Raw genomic sequence first — 14,773 nt, 5'->3', positions numbered from 1 at the left:
CCAGACCCGAAATGTCAGCTTTCCTGCTCCTCTGATGCTGCCTGGCCTGCTGTGTTCATCCAGCTCTACACCTTGTTATCTCAGACTCCGGCATCGGCAGTTCCTACTATCTCTAACCATGTGCAGGAAGTGTTTTCAGCTGGAACAACTTGAGCTCTGCGTTTCAGAACTTGACCAGCAGCTGGAGTCATTATGGCAGATCTGAGGTGGTGGAATGTATGTAGATAGCACATTGAGAGGTGATCATACTGCAGCTCAAGGCCCTGAGGTAGAAAAGGGATGGGTCATTGTTAGGCAGTGCAGGAGTCCCTTAGTCCCACTCATGAATTAATTTTCAGTTTTAGAAGATGACACTGGTGTTTTTGAATAACTGCTGTCAAAGCCATGTTTGTGGCTCTGTAAGGTATTCAGCTGGTCGGGGGGGAGGAAGAAGGAGGGAACAATACTGATAGAAGCTTCCTTAGAGAGACAATCTGGCTTTTCATGACATGACTCTGGGATATTATGTTGCCTGCCTGGTGCCAGTGCCAAGGATGTCAGAATGACTGTAGGATATTCTACTGGGGAAAGATGAACAGCCAGAAATTGTGGTCCATGTTGGTCCCAATGACTTGAGTTGGAAGAGCAATGTGGGCCTGAAATCAGTATTTACGGAGCTGGATAGACAATTAGCAAGCAGAATCTCAAATGTAGTAATCTCTGGATTATTCCCAGTGCCATGTACAAGTGAGTACAGGTGTAGGGTAAGGCAGATGACTGCATGGCTGGAAAGATGGTGCAAGAGAGAGGGCTTTAGGGAAGATGGTATTCATGAGCTGGGTGGGTTGCACCTGTATGAGCTGGGACTGAGTTCCTTGCAGAATGTTTTTGCTGCTGCTGTCGGAAGGGCTGCCAACTAACTTTACAGGAATGTGGGAGCCAAGAGAGAGTAGAGAAGATTACCAGGACTCAAAATGTTTGAAGATGCAGTTGGTACTGGCGGAAAGGATAACAAGTTACTAGATGAAGTCTCAATAGGGAAGAAAAAAGTCTAAATCAAGGTTACTGAGAATTTCTGCGAATGTACAGAGTGTAGTAAATAAGATTGGTGAATTACAGGCACAGACTCTGGCAATAAAAGACTTAGCTCAGATTTAAGACTGGCTGGGAAATATTCCTAGTTACAAGGTATTCAGAAAAGATTGGAAAGGAGGGGTGGCAGTATTGGTTAAGGAGAGCATTGCAGTGATGAAGTCTTGGATGATTTTCAGATAGCATCACTTTGGCTGGGGCTGACTATTGTAGAGGCAACAGAGTCTTTGGATTGCTGGGAGGGGCATGTTTGACAGTATTGTGTTGCTGGGAGATGGAGGATGATAATCCATTTAATATAAAAGCTAGTGTTGTAGAAAGTGAGGTGTGATTTAGCAACAGTCTGAAATGGGCGAGGACAAGTGTAGGAAACTAGATGAAGGAAGTTGAAGACCCTTACAACCCTTAGATAGGAATCTTCAACTGAGAATCTATGCGTGGTTAGAGCCCACTCGAACACAAAGGTACATAGCTGCAGGGTTCCTTGGGATATGATCCTTGGCCCAAAGACCTTCAACTGTTTAACAAATTGACATCAAGGGCACAGTCTGCTTAATGGGCAGCTCATCCACCATCAATATTTATTTCCTCCAAAGCACAGAGCTTTATGTACCATGTACAAGATGGACTGAAGCTGTTTAACAAGACATCTTTGACAGTACCATCCAAACTTGCAAACTGTACTGTTTAGAAGGACAAGGGCAGTAGATACAAGTTCTCTGCTGTGCCACACATCATCCTGACATGGAACTATATTGCCACTCCTGTGTTATCACTGGGTCAAAATCAAGGTGCTCCCTCCCTAACAGCAATGCAAAGTACCTATGGTGCATGTGGCAGCTTGTTACAACCTTCTTGAAGTTAGGGATGAATGTTACTTGCTGGCCTAGCTAACGATGCCTGCATGCTATGTATGAAGGGAAAAAAGACATCTGTGCAATGGAGAAACTGAAAAGAATGGAGCAGTCATTAAACGAAGTTGGGTGGGATGACATGTAATCAAAAAAAGTAGTTGTGGAACTCTGTGGACTTCTCAACATTAATAGGCAGTTTACCCCTAGAAATTTCAATAAAGATTTTGAAGGAAGAGCGAGCCATAGAGGGAGAAGTGAAAATTGGAAGCAGAGCTGAAGTTTTCCAGTGGAGCTGAGAGATGGTGACAGTGTACCAGGAAAACAGGGGATCAATGTAGACTGGAACAAGAATAGTCCATGTATCCCATTGACAGGCAGACATGGCTCGAACCCACATCAGTTTCTTCAGCTACAGATTTTATTTGGAGGAAATGAGTGAGGCCAAAGGAGAAATTGTTCAATGTTACAGCAATTTCAGCCAGATCGAGGAGAAAGGCAGTGGTAAATAGGGGCTGGTTAAATTTCCATTCAAGGAAGAAATGTAGGGCCTCAGGTAATCTGATGTCTGAAGATTAAATGCTGCTGGTGTATATTTTTCCATAAGTATTTTTTCTGTCTTGGTGTGGTTGCACTAAAGTACTTTTGGTAAAACAAAGAACTGCAGATGCTGGAGATCTGACATAGAGACTGCTGAAGAAACTCAGCAGATCTGATCGCGACTGTGGAGAGAAACCAATTAAAGTTTTGAGCCCCGTGATCCTTAGCCAGAATGTTCTGACTAAGAATCATTGGACTTAAATGGTTAACTGTTTTCTTTCCATAGATGCTGCCTGACCTATTTCTTAAAAGTTTTGGCTAATACCTAGTATGGCTCCCTTTTTCGAATCTTCCAAATTGTACCACAATTTAAAGTTACCTATGTAAACAAATTAATGAGTGTGTAGTCTTCTGAAATAATTTTTGTTTCAAGTTACTTTGACAAAATCTCTTTTCTCTTGATGACTTTCAATGATAAATGCAGAATGCTGGACCAGTTATCTTGATGCATCCACAGTTTTGTTTTATCTTGATGGATCCTTTGACATGTTTATAAGCTTTCCAGACATGAAGTTAGCTTTGACATTTGTTCACCTTCCTGAAGACATTAACTGACAGGTTCTCCATCAGTGGGAAACCACATCTGTTATTATCAACTCCCAAACTGTTGTCATCTTCATTGTGCTCTGAGATGGAAAAGTTTATTAACAGCACTGACCTTCTCCCTCACACAGACTTGGGAAAGCCTACCAAGGAAGCAGTTAAGATTGGTGCTAGTCATTCTGGGGAACAGGTCACTTGCATTCATGCAGCTGGTATCAATCCATTATCCATATGGACAGTTCACCCCCAGAAATTTCAAACAAGATATTGAAGGAAGAGAGAGCCATAGAGGGAGAACTGAAAATTGGAAGCAGAGCTAAGTTTTTCAGTGGAGCTGAGAAATGGTACTAGAAAAACAGGGGATCAACATAGACTGGAACTAACATCCAAAATATATGATGTATAAGGAAAAAAATTAGTGACATCAGTACTTCACTAATGATGTCAGAATAGTTTAAAGATCATTCAGAAGGATTTATAGATACTTGTAGATACTAGTCACATGTAACTTTAAAAATTGTCTTAGCGAATACTATTTAAAACGGCAACAACACACTGCAGCAACACAGAACTACGCCAAGAGGAAGCAGAATACCTCTTCCAAGTGTTCAAGGATAATGGATATCCAAAGAACTGGGTCAGAAGATGCCTACATGAGCAGCATCAGAAAGATTCTACACGCCCCGACACACTCAGCACACTACCCTACATCAGGAACACGTCGGAACTCACCACAAGACTCCCACGACTGCTGGGCATCAGAGTGGCACACAAGCCCACATCAACCCTATGACAACTGCTCACCAGAACTAAACACCCACTCCCCACCATGGACAGGACCAATGTCATCTACAAAATCCTCTGCAGAGACTGTGAGAAACACTACATTGGAGAAACAGGAAGGAAACTAACAACAAGAGTACATGAACACCACCTGGCTACAAAAAGACACGACCAGTACTCGCTCATCTCAATCCACATGGACAAGGAGAACCATGACTTCGACTGGGACAACACCAAGATCCTGGGACAGGCTAGGCAGAGACAAGCACAAGAATTCCTGGAAGCATGGCACTCCATGAAGCATGTTATTAATAAACACATTGAACTCAACCCCATATATATTCCACTACGAAGGAAACCCGGAAGTGAGGCAATCCATCTCAACGGACCCCAGAGTTTTAAAAACCAGGCAGGAAAACACACCGATGCTTCAACGGAGGCTGCACTGAGGATGTTACCAAGCATGGTAATGAAACGTCTGTGATACCAGAAACTAGCTCGGCGAGCCAACCAACCTCAACACCCACAACCCGAGCTACAGATCTACTCTAAAATCTTATTGTCTTAGCACTGAGAATGCCAGAGATTGGTGACTTTGATGTTTCGCACTATAATTTATGCATCAATCATTATGGCACAAAAGATGGCCGTTCAGCCTATGTCAGCTCTCTAGAACAATCCAGTGAGTAAAATCATTGATCATTTCTGCTTTTAGCACCTCCAGGTGGTTATTCATCACTCTGTGCTTTTTAAGAAAAAGTTCTCTCTGGTGTGCTTTTCCCATTATTGGAAAGCAGTCATTGTCCTTTGGAATTAGAGATGCTCCAAGCACCAATGAACTTGTAGAGGTGGGGAGATTTATCGTGGGCTAGCAATACAGGTTTTATTGCATGTTATTGTCATAAAGTGCTGCTTGCTTTTTTGCATCTTTTCTCCTCTTTCCATCTTCCCCTCCAACTCTCCATTTTTTTTTTCCCACCTCCCCTAAGGATATCTAGAATTGGTTAAAAGGCAAGCGGGTAATGGATTATTTCAGAAAATCTGTTGGAAGATTGAATATGCTAATTTGAGACGTGCTCATTTAACGAGAAGGAAAGATCTTTATTTAATTTCAGATTAATACATAAATATATGCATGTTCTAAAATTCAAATTCCAGTTTACCATTCTGTTGATTTTTGCACCACTTGTTTCCTCCACATATCAAAGGTTTGTTCTAAAGCAGATTCCTGTATTTTGATACATCCAGAATACAAAGTGCTTCAAAGCAAATGAATTGCTTATTGACGTGTAGCCATTGACTCACTCCTTTTGTAGATAAGTGTAGCAAACAATATCCAAACATGAAAGTTAGTAAGTTGTTTTGATGATGGATCAGGGATGAATATTATCAAGGACAGCAGGGGAGTGCCTTATTCTTTGCAATAAAAATGCTGAGGAATCTTTTGCATCCATTAAGATTTACTTTTGCTTCAGAAGATGGTAGTACATAATTCAGTATTACCTCAGTTCTGCATTGAAATAGCCCAGATTATACACTTCTATGCTTGAATGGAGCTTGAACTGAAACTCTTTACTTGCAACAATCAGTCAAGCTGACACCAGAAACATCTGTGACTGATCTTGTTTTGTAGTAAGCACATTGGTTTAGTTTTAATTTGAGCAAGAAAATACACAGAATCCACAGACATGGAATCCCTACAGTGTGGAAGCAGGCCATTTAGCCTGTCGAGTCCACACTGACCCTCAGCATTCCACCCAGACCTGCCCCCTACCCTAGAAACTCTGGGCAATTTAGCATGGCCAATTCACCTAACCTGCACATGTTTGGACTGTGGGAGGAAACTGGAGGACCCGTTGGAAACTCATGCAGACGGGGGGAGAATGTGTGGAGTTTGCACGGTCACCCGATGGTGGAATTGAACCTGGGTCCCTGGTGCTGAGGCAGCAATGTTAACCACTGTGCCATATGCTGCCCCATAATACGTCTGGTTCCAATTAACTTTCTAACTTTTTTAAATGCAAAACAACCTAGAGTAAAGGAAAGATTAGAATTGCCTTTTTTGTGAGTAATTGACTTTTTATTTTGTTCAGGTACACTTGGGAGGCAATGGATTCACAGAAGGGAATATATTACAAAATAAATCTATGTTCCCCTTTAAATTGTGGGAGTTTAAGTGCCATCTGTGCTTACAATTCTTCACAAAAAGCCAACCATTCAGTGGGTAAGTGTAACAGTTTGTTTATCTGTATTTTTTAAATGTTTTCCTGTTTATCCTATGAACACTATTCTGAATGTTAACGTGTACGGAATTTTTTTTCAGTTTAGTGGGATAGAATACAGAATTGCATTAGCGAATTCATGCACGTGACAATCAATTCTTGTTCATGACCAAATCATTTTTTTAGGTTCAAATACATTGCTATTATTGAAGGTTATATCTACAGTTCAATCTGCATGTTTTGGTGACTGAAGAGAATTTTTAAGTTGGATGTAATTCTTTGCTTTACAGTTTGAACGAATAAGAGCGAGTGTTTACTGTGTAAATTGTCAAATAAAATTTAATACTGACATCCAAAATATGTGATGTATAAGGAAAAAATTACTAAAATCGGTACTTAATGAATGATGTCAGAATAGCTCCAAGATCATTTAGTAGTAGTGGTGCTGCTGAGCCACTGTTGATGAACATTGAAATCCCTCACCCAGAGTACGTTTTGCACGTTTCCTACCTTAGTGCTCCCTCCAAGTGTTGATCAACGTGGAGTACTGATTCATCAGCTGAGGGACAATAGTACATGGTAAGCAACAGAACGTTTCCTTGCCCATGTTTAACCTGAAGCCATGGGGTCTAAAGTCAAGGTTGAGGACTCCCAGGGCAACTCCCTCCCAAATGTATACCTCTGCTGCCACCTCTGCTGGGTGTGTCCTGCTGGTGGGACAGCACATATTCAGGGATGGTGATGGTGGTGTCTGAAACATTGACTGTAAGATATGATTCTGTATGTATGACTGTCAGGCTGTTGCTTGACTAGTCTGGGGGCAGCTCTCCCAATTTTGGAACTAGCCCCAGATGTTAGGAAAGAGGACTTTGCAGGGTTGACAGGGCTTGTTCTCTTCCAGTGCCTGGATTGATGTCAGATGGTCTACCTGGTTTCATTTCTGAGAGTCTGGTCTACATATGATTCTCGAGCCACAGTATTATGGTTAACTCTTAACTGCCCCCCTGAAATGGTGCAGCAGGCTACTGAGCTCAATGGAAATAAAGGGTGGATAACAAAAGCTGGCCTTGGTAAGGACACCCAGCCCAATGAAAGAAAACTGTAAATCTCTCATGGCATATGTATTTGTGCTTAAAACCTCTTTTATGTCAATACACAGGAGTTGCTGCATTGGGCTGGTACTTTATCTTCAGCAAAAGAATAGTGATCCATGCTGGTCTCTGATCATTTTCACTGTGGGCCCCCTCCCCAAACCCTGTCCTTCAAATAATTCCCACTTAACGTCTTGCAACTTTCAAAGGCTAGAAATAAACAAAAAAAAACTAGAAAACCGCTAGTTTAGTCTGTAACAGCTTACAAAGAAGAACTATTTCTTGTTACAGCATTGCATTCCTAAGGTTATGATCTCTGTGTTCTCTGACTATGTAAGTTTCCCAGATCCATTCTCTTCAACCTTGCGAATGTTATCATTCTGTACGCTTTCCATTCCTTAAATTTGAAAATAGGATCATGAACTGGTGGGGATGCAAATTATTGCAAGAGCAAACTAAGGTAGCGAGATTTTGAACATCCAGACAAATTGGAAAAGGCAAAAAGAATTTAAAGACAGAAGCAGACTACAAATGAAAGTGTAGAAATGTGACTGGGTAGGGTGGGTGAAGGTAAAAGAGCATGATCATTAGTTTTGAACAGAGAATTATTTGCATTTTGGAGCAGTGATCTTGCAGCCACCTTTTACAGGGGCTACTACAGGAAGGGAACACAAATATGCTGGGAGAAGTGATATTTGAGCTTGAAGATACCATACGTAGCAACAGTTAAAGAATACATAACAACAGGTGTATGAAAAACTTTTAGAAATAGGTGAGGCAGAAGCCCAAGAAAGCATGTTCAAGAGTGGGATACCATCTTGGGAGAGGCGAGAGAAATCAGTTTCTGAGGAATCCAATTCCTTGCAACAATACTGTACTGTACTTGCTATACTGTATCATTAGTACTGTCTGGTTGGTTGCTAAGGAACTCTGCATCATTGCTTGCTAATATTAATTAGATAATGGTCATAAAAGCAGGTGGGGAAGCTGGAGGGGAAATTTGGTTTATTGCTGTAGAATAGATTGTATTCATGTTTAAAACACAGGCTGACCGGGATAACCTTTGCCTTGCCAATGCTGAATTTTAAAGGGTTGGTGAGGGCAATTGAATTGAATGACCATTCTGCACCGCTAGCTGAAGTTTTCAAAATGAGGTGTAACCCACGTTTCCACTGGAAAATTTCAGTCTTTTAAGCTGAGGTGCAACCGAGTGGAATGTAGCATTTTAGAACAAACAAAGAAAATTACAGCACAGGAACAGGCCCTTCGGCCCTCCAAGCCTGTGCCGATCCAGATCCTCTATCTAAACCTGTCGCCTATTTTCCAAGGATCTGTATCCCTCTGCTCCCTGCCCATTCATGTATCTGTCTAGATACATCTTGAATGACGCTATCATGCCTGCCTCTACCACCTCCGTTGGCAATGCTTTCCAGGCACCCACCACCTCTGCGTAAAGAACTTTCCATGCATATCTCCCTTAAACTTTTCCCCTCTCACCTTGAAATCATGACCCCTAGTAATTGAGTCCCCCACTCTGGGCGGGGTGGGGGGAGGAAAAGCTTCTTGCTATCCACCCTGTCTATACCTCTCATGATTTTGTAGACTTCAATAAGGTCCCCCCAACCTCTGTCTTTCTAATGTAAACAATCCTAATCTACTCAATCTCTCTTCATAGCTAGCGCCCTCCATACCAGGCGACATCCTGGTGAACTTCCTCTGCATCCTTTCCAAAGCATCCACATCCTTTTTGGTAATGTGGCGACCAGAACTGTATGCGGTATTCCAAATGTGGTCAAACCAAAGTCCTATACAACTGTAACATGACCTGCCAACTCTTGTACTCGATACCCCGTCCGATGAACGAAAGCATGCCGTACGCCTCCTTGACCACTCTATCGACCTGCGTTGCCACCTTCAGGGTACAATGGACCTGAACACCCAGATCTCTCTGTGCATCAATTTTCCCCAGGGCTTTTCCATTTTGGTTGATACTTCATTTTAACTAAAAGGAAGTGCAACTTCCCAGATGCAGCAGAATTTAAGAATGTCCAGTTAACAGTGCTGTATTGATGATTGAGAGAGATGGAGACTTGTGTTCCAAGTGGAAGAAAAACATTAGAAAACACTCAGCTAATTGGGCTGTGCCAGGACTGAATTCTAATGCAAAGCCGTCAACACAAATTAACTATTTCAGTCTATATGCCGCATCTATAGATTTGCCAGAATTCTGTTTTGACTTAAGATTTCCTTCATTCATAGTGTTTCCCTTTCAGTGCTTAGTTTCGTGGACCAGAGTCTTGGCTAATGGGATAACAAAGATGGTAGGCAGGTATTTAATGGGTGATTGAGAGGATTCAGGAATTCGAATTCAAATTCAAAAGCAGCAAAGGGAAATACCAAAGCTTGAGAGCAGATTAGCATTTTAGGTGAAAGTGAAGTGGGTCAGAAAGTGACACTGAAAATAACAAAAGTTTAAAAAACACTAATGACTTAAGGTGACTCATTAGGCACTATATCCGAATGTGAAGTGCTCACAACGAAGTACATGCATACAGTGACCTTTTCATCCACTTCATTTGATAGCCAAAGATCTGCGCAATTATGAGGTTGACCCCAGACTCCTCTTCCCTTCCCTCTCTGCCCCTACTCCCCCATTCCTCCTTTCCCCTTCCATTGTCCTCAGTAAACCAATCGCATGCTCATTTGTGAGTATATAGGAGTGGTGAGATAACAAGGTGTAGAGCTGGATGAACACAGCAGGCCAAGCAGCATCAGAGGAACAGGAAAGCTGACGTTTTGGGCCCAGACCCTTCAGAAATGGGGGAGGGGAAGGGGATTCTGAAATAAATAGGGAGGGGGGAGGCGGATAGAAGATGGATAAAGGAGAAGATAGGTGGAGAGGAGACAGACAGGTCAAAGAGATGGGGGTGGAGCCAGTAAAGGTTGAGTGTAGGTGGGGAGTTAGGGAGAGGATAGGTCAGTCCAGGGAGGATGGACAGGTCAAGGGGGTGGGATGAGGGTAGTAGGTAGGAGATGGGGGTGGGGCTTGAGGTGGGAGGAAGGATAGATTAGGGAGGTGGGGACAAGCTGGGCTGGTTTTGGGATGTGGTTGGGGGAGGGGAGGTTTTGAAGCTTGTGAAATCCACATTGATACCATTAGGCTGCAGGGTTCCCAAGCGGAATGAGTTGCTGTTCCTGCAACCTTCAGGTGGCATCGTTGTGGCACTGCAGGAGGCCCAGGATGGACATTCCTCCAAGGAGTGGGAGGGGGAGTTGAAATGTTTCACGACTGGGAGATGCAGTTGTTTGTTGTGAACGAAGTGTAGTGTTCCGCAAAGCAGTCCCCAAGCCTCTGCTTGGTTTCCCCGATGTAGAGGAGGCCACATCAGGAACAGCGGATACAGTATACCACATTAGCAGATGTGCAGGTGAACATCTGCTTGATGTGGGAGGCCTTCTTGGGGCCTGGGATGGGGGTGAGGGGGGAGGTGTAGGGGCAGGTGTAGCACTTCCTGCGGTTGCAGGGAAAAGTGCCGGGTGTGGTGGGGCTGGAGGGGAGTGTGGAGCGGACAAGGGAGTCACAGAGTGGTCCCTCCGGAAAGCAGATAAGGGTGGGGAGGGAAAAATGTCTTTAGTGGGGTCGGATTGCAGATGGTGGAAGTGTCGGAGGATGATGCGTTGGATCTGGAGGTTGGTGGGGTGGTACGTGAGGATGAGGGGGATTCTGCTTTGGTTGTTATTGCGGGGACGGGGTGTGAGGGATGAGTTGCGGGAAATGTGGGAGACACGGTCGAGGGTGTTCTCGACCACTGAGGGGGGAAGTTGCGGTCCTTGAGGACATCTGAGATGTTCGGGAGTGGAATGTCTCATCCTGGGAGCAGATGCGGCAGAGGCGAAGGAATTAGGAATAGGTGGTGGCATTTTTGCAGGAAGGTGGGTGGGAGGAGGTGTATTCTCGGTAGCTGTGGGAATCAGTAGGCTTGAAATGGATATCTGTTTCCAGGTGGTTGCGAGAGATGGAAACAGAGTTCCAGGAAGGGGAGAGAGGTATCCGAGATGGTCCAGGTGAACTTAAGGTTGGGGTGGAAGGCGTTGGTGAAGTGGATGAACTGTTCGAGCTCCTTGTAGGAGCACGAGGCGGCGCCGATACAGTCATCGATGTAACGGAGGAAGAGATGGGGTTTAAGGCCAGTGTAACTACAGAAGAGGGATTGTTCCACATAACCTACAAAGAGGCAGGCATAGCTTGGGCCCATGCGCTATCTGCTTTTCTTATCTGGGAGTTCTGTGCCTCTGTTTCTCTCAGAACAGGAGGACTGTGAGTAGTACAATTAAAAATTTAATAATTTTGAAGCAAAAGCCAATATGAAAGTATTGTTGCCAAGTGTTCAAGATTGGGAGCTGAATATTCTTGAAGGGTTAGCCTGGATAAATGTTGGCGTAAAGAAAAAGGATTTGGCTCTCAAAATTGAGACATAATTGATTGGGTTGGAGCTAAGGAACAGCAAAGGGCAGAAAACATTAAGAAATGTGACAGATCTCTCAAAGTAATTGTAGTGTAGGATAGTGTATAATCAGGAAATTAAAGGCACGTATGAGGGTAATACAGTAACTGTTGTGGGTGGAGTGGAGTGTGACCTTCTAGGCTGGACAAACCAAATTTGGAGTAGTAGTGTCGAGTCAGTACATGAAATGTATGAGGTTTCTGGATCAATATATCAAGGATCTAACTAGGAATGGGAAATTTTGTATCTAGTATTATGTAATGAGACAGTGTTATTAAATAGCCCCCATTGAAAGTATTCTTGAAGTGCTAAATCTGAGAAATGTATATTGCTTCAAAGTGATTTACTTCAATTGAAAAATGGGTCTTAAACCTAAACTGTGGGATGAATTGGCTAAAGTGTATTGATGATTTTTAAATGCTAGTATTTGTTTCTGTTTGCAACAAATATGCATTCCTTTTAAGGCACAAACCCCCCACAATTTGATAAAATTATGGCTAATAAGGAGTTAAAGATATTAGGTCAAAACCAGAGACTTGGAATGCTGCCAGCAAGATTGGTCTTGGAATGTTTGAGTTCAACAAAACAGCACCAAGAAAAGGGTAAGACAAGATAGAAGGTGATGAGAATATATCAGCAACACACGAAAAGACAAACTGCAAATATTTCTATAGACATTCAATAACACGGGATTAATGAAAGTTGATGTGGACCCAGTAAAGGCAGAGATAAGTGAAGTTATAATGGGAAATAACAAAACAAAGACTGTACAGGTTTGTCCTCTGTTTCTACATTTTGGGACTAGTTGTTATGGATCAGACCAAACCCCCTGCGAATATGAGGGAGATAGCCAAGACCATAACCTTTTCCTTATTTAAAGGGAAGTATAAGGTGCAGTATTCCAGCTGTAATTTGATTGGTTACATTACGTGGCTTTAAGCAAAACATAGTTTATTTTTACTGTATAGGCAAAATACAAATGAGAAAGTATTGGTATAACTTTAACTATTGGAAAACTTAACAGGATATTAGATTATTGGAACAGTTGCTGTTTAGTAGTTATATATAGGAACATCCTATAAACACACCCTTGGCAAAGACCAATTCAGTAAAATAGATTGTCTTGCGTGAATGTTTCTCCAGTCCAGATAAAAAGAACATACCACTCTGGCAGAGAAAGTGGTATGGCAGCTTCTACAACCAACTTCCAAAAACCACTGAAAGCTGAACTAAAACTCTGGTTCTGTGAGATCATGAGTTCACCCATTCATGCAGTTTCTATTATTCTAACTTTAAGAAAATCCAAGGCCTTAAGCTGTTTACTTTGTTGGCTTGGAAGAGACAGCTCTATCCCTAAAGCTCAACCTCTTCCAAAAAAAAGGACAAATTGTCACACTAAGGGGGAACCAGCCTGATAAGGAACCAAAATAATTGTACTTGACTCCAGGGAAAATGAATTAGATTAGATGGTGACAATTTCCTGGACACTGCATTTTATGCATCTAAGGGATTTAAAAAAGGATAGCTGTTGAGATACTGGTTGCAATTATTTCAGGTCCAGAATCCCTGTTTGTCAAGACAGTTTCCACAAATAAGATTGTATTTACTCCCATCTCACAATTTAAGGAGGAGAGAAAATAAATGCCAGTTAGCCTAACATGAGTAGGTCAGTGGTTGGTATCTTAGTGAAGTGACAGTCAGACAGGCAAACAGTCAACACAGATTTATGAAAGGGAAGTCATGTTTTGGGTTGTTCAGAATATAACTAGAATGATGAATAAGTGGACAAAACAAGATATGCTTTCAGTTTTTCAAGAATGTTTTGATAAGATACTACACAATGATTGTACACTATTAGGGCTCATGGGATTTAGGGTAATATGTTAGTATGGATTGAGAATTGTTTTTTGGACCGAAAGCAGTAGGAATAAACAGTATGCAGTTGAGTTGACTAGTAAGTATCTCAAGGATCAGTACTTGGGCCTCAGCTATATTCTATTAAAAACGAAGATGAGACTGAATATAATGTATCCAAGTTTGTTGACAATATAAAAGTTGAGCTAGTAAGTAAACATGAGAATGCAAAAAGGCTGTAAAGGGGTATAAACAAATGGCATTAGTGGATGAAGATATTGGCGTTGGAACAGTGTGATGTCATGTTCCTTGTAGAGTAATAATTTTCTGAAAAGAGTCTCCACAATCACCAACAGAACTGCTGGACAAGATTTTGCATCTTAAAATTTTTAAAATCTTAAAATAAAAAAAACCAATGAAAATGAACCCAATTGAAACATGAACAGATGAAAGATATTCCCAAAGAAGTAAATTTCTTTCATTCTTCCTGCAAAAATGTGGGGGCCATTTGCAATCCCTCACCCTTTCCAACCTGACTTTTTTTTCTCTTCTTCCATCTAAACACTGGTTCTTGAATCACATGCATCAGCATATTCCAGCCAAAGTCCGTGGATGTAGTTGCCACCAATAAGGTACATGTCTATGAAGCCTCACTCTGGTCACAATAGGCCTGATGAATCCTCCCTTCTCTTACACCCCCCAACCCCCTTAAATGATCTGGTAAGCTTTTGCACCATTTGAGTGTGCTTAATTCACCGTGCCTTGCTCTTCCTGTAGTTGGCATTGTCATTTCCAATTGTAAAGCAGGCAGTAACAATCTCTGCTCTCTTCTAAGGCTTGCTTCAACACAGGATCTGCTTTAACACTGCAAAACAAGACTGTTCATCCAAAGAGAATCTCACCTTTTTCCTATTTGCTTGAATTTCCAGTGTTCTGAGATGTCAAGCAGAAAAAACAAATTCCTGGACCTAACCCCACTACAATTAGCTTACTATTTGTCCTTTTGCTTTTGAGCCTTTCATTCTTGGCAACCACAAGTCACATGGGCATTTCTTGGACCCCAATGATATCATAAATCAGGGAACCAATTTACTGTCTTTCAAATACTCACTGGCATGCTTCCTCCTTTTAAAGGAAGAATATACAATAGATAATTCTCAGCATAAAGTTTTCCACTTTGATAGATGAAAAAAAGGCAGGGTGTTTTTTTTTTGCATGTTGATAATGGGAAATGTTTGCAATAGTGTACAAGG

At 42.0% G+C, this 14,773-nt stretch overlaps 1 protein-coding gene across 1 annotated transcript in view; it reads left to right on the top strand.

Moving 5' to 3' along the window:
- Positions 1-14,773, top strand: part of LOC109934260 (cation-independent mannose-6-phosphate receptor-like) — a 125,690-nt gene that overhangs the window by 17,570 nt on the left and 93,347 nt on the right. The window contains exon 2 of the mRNA XM_048600950.1: positions 5,942-6,072. Within this exon, the coding sequence (XP_048456907.1) occupies positions 5,942-6,072 (131 nt within the window). The remainder of the gene's footprint in view (positions 1-5,941; positions 6,073-14,773) is intronic.

Source organism: Rhincodon typus, chromosome 9, assembly GCF_021869965.1.
Source record: "Rhincodon typus isolate 14 chromosome 9, sRhiTyp1.1, whole genome shotgun sequence".
In the NCBI taxonomy this organism is placed as follows: domain Eukaryota; kingdom Metazoa; phylum Chordata; class Chondrichthyes; order Orectolobiformes; family Rhincodontidae; genus Rhincodon; species Rhincodon typus.
Note: the sequence above shows the minus strand (reverse complement) of the source record. Positions and strands in the feature narration are given on the sequence as shown.